Source organism: Globicephala melas, chromosome 3 (assembly GCF_963455315.2).
Source record: "Globicephala melas chromosome 3, mGloMel1.2, whole genome shotgun sequence".
NCBI lineage: Eukaryota > Metazoa > Chordata > Mammalia > Artiodactyla > Delphinidae > Globicephala > Globicephala melas.
In genome coordinates, this window is record NC_083316.1 from 36,501,013 (window position 1) to 36,510,368 (window position 9,356).

The 9,356-nt window shown below is 41.6% G+C and overlaps 1 protein-coding gene across 2 annotated transcripts in view; it reads right to left on the reverse strand.

Annotated features, from left to right (window-relative positions):
• The window catches only part of FGF10 (fibroblast growth factor 10), an 82,404-nt gene extending 79,557 nt beyond the window's left edge, over positions 1–2,847 (reverse strand). The window contains exons 1-2 of one of the 2 annotated variants that reach the window (XM_060295758.1): positions 2,489–2,847; positions 1,702–2,397 (exon numbers count right to left, since the gene is read on the reverse strand). In XM_060295758.1, coding sequence (XP_060151741.1) covers positions 1,702–2,023 — 322 coding nt within the window. In that variant the 5' untranslated portion in view covers positions 2,024–2,397; positions 2,489–2,847. Of the gene's footprint in view, positions 1–1,701 lie in introns of both variants that reach the window. The other variant, XM_030881976.2, reaches the window with a different exon arrangement.
• Between the last annotated feature and the right edge of the window lie 6,509 nt (positions 2,848–9,356).

Here is a 9,356-nt window from a genome sequence, read left to right on the forward strand (position 1 = left end):
GCTACTTCTTATGAATAAGAATGGAAAAAATATAGGTAATGGACTATAGGTACATCTCTGGTAGTAAACATCAAATGGAATACTTTAAAACACTTACACAAATCTTTTTTATTACTTGTAAACATATTGTTAATTTTAGTAAATGGAAATAGCAGCTGAGGAGGAACAGAAGTTAATGTTGAAGGTATGTGAGTCCCCAAGTAAGAAATATGTCTTATTTCTTGTAAATCTTTATTTTAAAAAGATAATGCTAAGTTCTTCTTAACTGTCTTTCCCATTAATACCAGATACTTTCTGGGCTAAGGAATCATGAAGTATATGACTCATGTATTTAAGTTAGCTAGCAAATATATGCTTGGAATTCCCAAACAACTGACACAAAAAAATCCTTTGAAAAGGTGACTTGGAACCACCTTTGAGATAATGCAAAATGGTCATTAAAGATGTTTAAATGTTATTGTCTTCAGTGTGCCATTACATAGCCTCAGGGATCCTTTCAAATTGCAATCAATAGAGGATGAATAAGTCTCACCACTTGAAAGTAAGCAGGAAAGGAAGCCAACAGAGTAATCTGGCTTTGCTGTACTGATTCAGGAAGAGACACAATGTTCACTCCTCCTCTTCTGGTTCTCCCTCCCCCTACCCAACCCACATCCCTGCAAGAAAGAAAGAAGAGAAAGAGCTAAAGAAGGAAAGAGGGAGGGAGAAAGGAAAAAGGCAAGAAATCCAAGGATGGAGCATAATTTGTACTGAGGTGAAAACCTCATCCTATGGGATAAACCAACACCATGGAAACAGACTTATGACTTTTACTTTGAAAATAAAAGAATGACAATGAAATTTGTGTGAGGTCTGTGTGACTCCAGTCCCAGATGTTTACAGTGCTGTAGTACTATGGCTCTGCAATATGAGAGGTTTGAGAAGAAACGAGTACAACAGGACACCACAAAGCAGCGCATATGCTATTGACAATGCAGACATGAGCATCATGTTACCAAGAGAGAAGGCAGGCAGAAGACAAATAGCAGCGGTGGTGCCTGAAAAGCTAACTTCATGGACTGCAATCACTCAAACCAACATGAGGGACCAAAAAAAAAAAAAAAAAAAAATCAAAACCAGAAAAATGCTTTTGCTCCTATCTAGAGGGGTGGTAGGGTAAAGGGATGGGGGTGGGGGAGAGTGAAATTGACTTTTCTTTCTTAAATAAAGTTCCCATAAAGTCCCTATAATTGACAGCGGATAATTATTTTCAGCTTGAGGAAACTGTCCTGAAACTCTTAATAAGATTGCCAGCCAAAAGAACAAAATGTGTTTACTTGAGCCATTTCCAGAAGGGAGGGAAAGGAGACCTTGGGGTGAGGTGGGGAAAGGCGATGGAGACAGAGAGGGGCATCTATGCACTGCAACAACTCTTGGACGCCCTGCGTGGTCCCGCGAGTGACAAGCCAGAGAGACGGGGCGGGCAGGGTGGCAAAGAGCCTGGGTGGGGGGTGGGAGGGAGCGCGCTACGGGGAGGGGGTTAGGCGGCGCAATGTATACACCCGGGGGGGGGGGTGATTTAGTGTGAAAGTATTCCACTTAATCATTTTACAGGAGTTGGGGACGTAAATATTTAGCTGGCCACATCTGGAACAGATTCCCCCCCCCTCCGTGGGGTGGGGTGGATAATTGGAAGGAGGGGAGCGCGCATTTGTTACTTACTGTACGGGCAGTTCTCCTTCTTGGTACCGCTGACCTTCCCGTTCTCAATCTTGAGAAAGTACTTGGTGAAAGAGAAGAGCTTTCTCCAGCGGACATCTCCTTGGAGGTGATTGTAGCTCCGCACATGCCTCCCCGCACTGGAAGGAGAGGAGAAGGACGAGGAAGAAGAGGAGTTGGTGGCCTCTGGTGACACCATGCCCTGACCAAGGGCTTGGCAGGTGACAGGGACGGAAGACACTAAGAACAGCAACAAGAAGCAGCAGCAGCAGCCGGGCAGGTGGGGAAAGGCTGAGGCACAATGTGTCAGTATCCATTTCCACATTGTACTGAAACTCTCGGCACTGGAAATTGTCTCATCAGAAGGAACATACTGGAACGGTAAGACCTGGTGCGAGGCAAGGAGACAGCTGGAGGTGGCGGCCGCTGGTTAGCTCCCTCTGGGCTCGGATCTGGCCAGAAGTGAAAGCACCAACATCCATAACTCCTCGGAAGGGCCGGCTGCCTCTTCTCGCTCCTTTCTCGGATCCGCTGCCGCGCGCCCCTCGGTCTCCCGGTGAATGTGGACGTGGGTGGCCGCAGTAGCAGGAGCTGGTGGTGGCCGTCGTGGTGTGGGTAACCCTCGATCTTCGCTCCCCCGGGAGTTACTTTGTTCTCTTCTTCACTCCTTTCTTCACCATGTTAGATGCAGAAAAAGGTCTGAAAAACAGATGACAGCACGGTGAACAAAACCCAAAGGGGCTGGGGTGGGAGGCTGGGGGAGGTATCTGCGCCCTTCTGCGGTTGGCACCTTCTGGTCCCTCTCCGCACAGCCCCAGCTTGCTGGCCAGTTCTAAAAGTGAGTCCCTTTGAGTTGTCAGAACTGGAGTCAGCTGCCCGGTCGCCGTTGTTCTCTTCCCCCTCTTGCTTTCTCTTTTTGGTGGTGCCTGTTGATTTGAAGCCTCCAGAAAGTCACTTCTTGTTTGGAGGGGATGGCGGTTGGTGTTTTGTTTGGCCCTATTTCCCTCCCCCCGCCGCCCCCCTTCCTTTGGAAAGCCCGCTTGTAAACAGGTTGAAGCCTGGAGTCTAAATGTCAGTGATTCTAAGCCAGAGGTGGGCTCTGCCTCTGCTGGCCAAACCTCATTTGCAGGGGTGGAGAAGCGGGGGGCGGGCGGGGGGAAAGGGGGTCAAACGGCGGTGGGACATCTGAAACCCTCGGCTGCTGGGAACGCCGAGGAGAGGGAGGGGGAGGGGGCAGGGAGTGGGGAGAGCAGGGGAGCCAGGAGAAGGGAGCGCGATGCCTCTGCCTGGAGCTCGGGGGCTGCGGGTCCTTTCCTCGCCACCCGGGCCGCCGCAGCCTGCAGCCTCCGCCAGCGCCTCCAGCTTGGGCTAATTGCTGCGAAAGCGTCCTTGTGCTCGCAGCGCTGGTCACCGGAGCGAGCAGTATCCTCACGCTTTCCGAGTTTTGCTGTCTTCCAGTCTGAACCAATCCCCTCTGGGGAGCCCCTTTCTCACTTGTTTTCCAGTATAGGATTTTTTATTTATTTTTTCCTTTTGGCAGTGAAGTACTTGAGAGCCACCTGGAGCCTGGGGTTTGGCTGACTTTTTTTTCCCCCCTCGCTCGAAGAAGCAGGGGAGGGCTGAGGGAGAAAACAGAAGATGCTGAGGATAAACCCTCCAAGGCAGTAGATTATAAACTGGTGGGAGCGAGCAAAGAAAAGGAAGACATAATTAGCTTCCTTTCCTCCTCTTCTGCCAGCTTCCAAGGAGGTCTCTGCTTTAATGAATCACTGATTTCTCGCTTCCTTTGCTGAAGTAAAAAGTTCACACTTTGGCCCTCTCTGACTTTTAAGCTCAGGGAGATTTATCACCACCCCTAAAAGTCGCCTCTCTCGGCGCAAATGAAATCAGGGACCGAAATGACCGATTTCTGATAGCTAACAAGGGTCGTTTACAGAATAACGCGTGCACTTCAAAGCGAACTCACTTTATTGAGATTGTGAAGATTTAACCATACGATTTTGCCGAATATTCTGCTGGTTCCTAGGCAATTTCCTTTGCACTTTGCCATCAAGAGGTATTTTCTTTCTTCTGTCTTCAAATTTTAATGTTTAAAGGGCTCTATTTTATAAAATAACTGTACCACCAGCCTCCCTCTCTTTTTCACATTCACCACCCTGAAACTCCTTCATTGCTAATAAACTTGCTCATGTCTCAGGTACAGACAGAATCAGGTCCCTGGCTAGGCAGCCTTTGCCAAGGATTAAGAGGCACAAAGAAGGAGATACTGTGATAATCCGTTCCAATCTGAGTAAGAATTCCTAGAGAGTCTCTTTAAGAATTACTCTAAACTAGGGACAGCCTGACTGGAAGAAGTGACTGAAGATGTATTGGTATAAAGTATTTATGTTCTGTAAGGCAGTTGGACCTTTGTGTTATGTTGAAGCATGTGAAATTGCCAATATTTTATGGTTTTTGACCTTCAAAAGTGGCAGTTTCATATGGTTCAACCTAATTTTTAGGCAGCTATCCTAAGAGGGTGGATCACTTCAAGGTGAACTTGGGAGTTTGACCTCTGCAACTGTAATTCGGAGGGAACTAATCAGGCGAGCTTGTGTATATACTACAAACCAGAGTCCCAGCAATGTACGTTTGGTCTCAGTCTTCATTGAACAGGAGAAAAGACAAAGAAATTAAAAAATCTACCTTTGGAAATGGGCTTTAGGAATATTGCCTAATTATGTTGTTTGGTGACTTGAAAAATGACTTTACACCGTGCTCTTATAGTTTCCTGTGCATTCAGAGCCTTTGAAACAGAACATTTTAATACTAGAATCAGGATTTTAACTGCATTATTTATAAACCATTGCAATGCTCATTCAGAAGACTTTGACAATGTGGTAAACACAGTAGATTTTTATATTCAATGTAATTAGCTCTGATTTCTGTAGCTATTAATTGGAGAGTTAAGCAAATAAAGAGCATATGTCAAACAAGTCTGGTTCTTTCATTAAAGCATGGATATTTAAAAATAAACTCACAGTGCTAATTTCAATTTTCTAGTTCACTGTTTTATACCTGAGCTGAAAAATGCCTAAAAAAGAGTGTAGTGTTTCTAAGGAAATAGTTTCAGCCCAGTTGTTCAGCAGAATCCAAATGTTTGAATTGACAAGTAATTAAACCTACATATTTTTTTGAAAATAAAAATATGTTTGATGAAACCGTACAATAAAAATCCTGCCATGAAAAGTTACAAAACACATGAAGTTATTATTTTGAGGTTTCTCTGCACTGGGCACCAACAGTATTGGTGCCAGCTTGAGATCCTTTCAATTCTTTTAACTCACAATAGACAACCCCCCACCCCAAACCTCAAAAGTAGTCTCTCTGTCTCTCTCTGTCTCTGTCTCTCTCTCTCACACATACACACTCTCTCGTCTCTCTTTCACACACACACACATCTACCAACTTTCTTCTCCAGTAGAAGAAGCTGTTCAGACATTTAAGTGAGAGGTTTTGTGTTTTTATTCTGTCCTAAATGGGAAAAATACATCTTTAAAACTTCCATATTAAAATCTGCTTGCGGCAGGTGCAGTGTTTAAAAGTTCTAGAGCCCTTTTGCCTCTCTTCTGTACAGCATGATGACAGGAAGGGCATTTACAAAACAGCCCAAAGGAAAAGCTGACATAGCTTTTTAGATTATATCTCATTCTTCTTTCTCTTTTCTGTACAGCCTTTCTTTTATAGCACAGTTGAATCCCTAAATACTCCACTGCTTTGCATTGTTAGGTCACCTCTTAGGTTAGCCCGAGAAAGCCTGAGAAAAGTTCCACAGGAAAGATGCACTATTTAACGGAATTCAATCTCTCCCAATAGATTTGAATCACTAACATAAATGTATGAATGTAGATTATATCTCTGTAATGAGGCCTGAATCATTCTCAGTTACTTCAAAGGACTGAAATTCTACCTTCCTTTTTTAGCAGCAATAATCAGGTCTTAATGGATTCCTTTATTAATTGTTTCTCTGCAACGATTGAAAAGGACAGTACAAGCTTCAGATTAGAATGGTACCTACTAATTCTAAAAGGCAGTTTTTCTCTTCTTTCCAACCTCTGGAAGGCATGCTTTATTTCTATGCCCTAAACATATCCAGTAATGTTAGGCTAAATCTTTACTGGGGGAAATAGATGTGGCCTTTTGTTAAACACGATGTCTTGAGAAATTATTGAGGCTTTTAAAAGCAAGACTGTGGCAGCAGCCATCGAAGAATCCTAAAACGTGGTTATTTGACCTCAGAGAAGCAGTTTGTGTATTTGCTTCCAGATCTTTCAGTAGCTATTCTGTTGAAGCAGTTGGATTCTTTATGTTGCCTGGCACTATCTGTGGTTCACTTACAAGATGTGTGTTCTATTATGTGCGATGTTATTGGCAGTGTCAGTAAGCTGCTTTAAATAATACCAAGTCAGGTCAAAAGTCAGCCAGGCTGTTCTGCAAAGTAGACATGTGCAGGCCTCATTTTTGAAGTGTGCAGTGCAGCCTTTATGAGTACGTACTCCGGCTCGTTTTTTCTTTGGGATACGGAAGATGCCAGTTTTAAAGCTTTGTTGGGGCTTGTGGTCTTACTAGGATGCCGCTAGAGGTGATGCTAATAGTCATAATATCTGGGGGAAAATAAAATAGTGATATCTTATTGGTTTTTAACTAGGGGTTTCAAATGAAAGGACAAGAGGTCTTACCTCATGGAGAGTAGTGTAATACTGCAGAGCCAATGGGACTCTTAGCAATAATTGAATCTAACTCATTCGTTTCATAGGTGAATGAACAACTGATGCCCAAGTCACTCAGTGGTAGAACAGAGTTTGGAACTCAGGTACTAGGTTATGGGCTATTGTCCTAATTTTTTGGTAACACCTGTCTTGTCTATTTTCTCTTTTCCCCTCTCTGCTCCTCTTCTCCTTATCATTGACCACTCATCACTCTAATGTCGGAGATGCCAGCGGGGAAATGATAAAAAGGGTTAGGAGGCTTTACTTATGGAAAACCAATATTTCTTTGTTACAGTAGATTAGCCAGAGAAAAGTAATAAAATAGTTTAGTGTTGAATTATTAAGTACCAGTTGACTAGCCAAATAAATATTGAGATTTATTTGGCAAAGGGGGCTATTTTATCAAAGCCTGTGAAATGAACACAATTGGAAAGCAATGTATATACATATTTCCAGAATATTCAAGAATTTTTTAAAATATATAATCTGAATTTATAAGTTATCCTCCAGAAAATTTATGGCAACTTCTAGAAAAGTAGATTTATAATTTGATTCTTCTTTCTGTATTCTACTATTAAGTTTCCGTAAAGCAGTATGATATTTCAGAGCATAAGTATTGGCTTAAACAATGTTTTTCAAAGTTTGAAACTAATGTAAATTTCCTATTCCCTAGCTTTCAGACAGACTTAATGATCTCTTATTGAGAAGGAAAAATGGTCAAGATGGTGAAAAGGACCTTTTGAAGGAAAATATATTCTATATAAGGATGTTTAAATCATATAATAAATCACCAAAAATTCCTGGAAACTGAACTCTGCATCTTGGCACCAAACACAACAAACATATTTCCACAAAGCTGCTGTTTGTCTCCTTCCAGCTGATGGTAAACAGAACCTTCCCTTGACAAAGCTGTGAAGTCTCTGAAGAGTTCTGTTTGTTTTCTGTGTTCTCAGCTGTCCCTTTGTCGAAATGTGCCTCCTTTCACTTCAAGCTCTCTAGGTTTCTTAGTCATATATCCTAGATCAAAATTTTAAGCATTTTCATCTCAGTCATTTATGTTTGTGAATTAATTGGCAGGTCATAGCGTTTTCTTTAAAGTTGCAATGCTTTATAACAACAGACATTTGTAGTATCTTCATTTCTCCATCCATTCACTGATTGGTTTTTATTCAACTAATGTTTATTGATACCTATTGTGTGCTAGCTGGGCATTGTACATTTTTCAGGATTTTACCAATAAATGAGAGCAATTTACCTTGCAAAGAGCATGAATGAATGAATGAATGAACAAATGAATGATTTTAGGCACTTTATTATTGATGGAAAAAACAGGGTTATCTTAGGACTCAGACAGCAAATGGAGAGATTGAGAAGAGAAAGAAGAGCCCCTGAAATTTCTTTCTGGTTGTTCTACTCCTTACAGGAAGAGCTGAAGGAAACCCTGAACTCTGTTCTCAGCTTCATGAAGGAGCAAGACTCAATCTTTGGCGGCTTTATGGCCCTGGCACAACCCCTACAGTTTCTCCTGCACTCTGGGGATTTTGGCTATGTCCTTCCTGCTAACTGAACCTAACTCGGTTTCTTTTCCTTCTGTTCTCAGATTCCTGGATGCACATTTTGTGTTTTCTAGCTCTAGAAATATGTTAATTATTTCCCGCTAAGAGTTCCCTAATCTATCTGCTGCTGTGTGCTTCCCATTAAAACATACATATCATCAAATATAATTTGACCTAACATCCGTTCTCCCTATTTGACAAATTTTTCTCTGATAAATAGACTTTGACAAAGATTTATTATCAATGAATTAGTATTCATAGAATATTACAAATTAGTATTAACAGAAATATTATTGTTTTGGAGGAATGCAATATGCACGGTGCTGGTTTTTCTTGGGTTGGTCCCCAGACCGATTTTCTGCCCTTTTCTGCTCAGCTCTGTTCTGACATCTGTGCATCACCAGTGTCCCTTGGACGGATGGATGACTTGCAGTTGGTTTTGGCAGTGGGAGAATGGGATCTTCAGAAGATTAGAGAACTTCTGGGTATTTCTTCCTCTCCTCCTCTTTGTTTCAGTGTCACTTTTCTAGGAGTGGCTGTGTCCCTCCAGATCCTCTCCTCCAGGGCTCCAGCTACCACTGGAGTTCCTACAATATTTCCTCCCCTCAGCCCAGAAGTGCAAGGAGTGGTAACAGTTCCTCTCTATCGCTAATCTGCATCATCCTTTGCTCTTTCCTTTCACATACATACACCTCTATAACTAGTAATTTTGTTCAAGTCTCTTCACATGAAGCAATGAGGGTAAATTTTGTGTCCTAGTCAGGACACCAACTACGGTATATATATTCTGATAACCAGCGTATAATAATATACATTTTGTATATATGCAAAACTCCACAGGGGAGTGTAATTTAATACAAAGTACCTTGGGGAGCATCTAGTGCTTGCTTGACGTGCTATATTCCTTGAGCTGTACGAAAGATAACGACACATGTCATTTGCCCTCAAGAAGTGTAGAATCTAGTATTAAGTTTTGATTGATTATCGTGGAAGTTTTTTGATTTGGTGAATGATTTTGAAGTACAAAATTAAAGAGTAGAACATTTTGGTTACCAAATGTGCAATAGAACACTTTTACATAAATAAATTTAGAAAAGGAATTCAGTAAAGTAGAAATTGTGTTCATAAAAAGGATATGTATTTGTGGAAAGCTATAAAAAGCTCTATATTAAAATTAGCTTTCTTCTTTTTAGTTTGGTATGAAAATTTAACTGTTTCCTAATTTAAATCTTTACTAATCTTTAAAAATCATTAATTTTTTGTGAGTAAATTGGTTGTACTAACTGACCTTTGCTTATAGTTTAGTAAAGAAAGGAAGGAGGGGAATTAACAGTATTATTTTCTGGCCTACTTT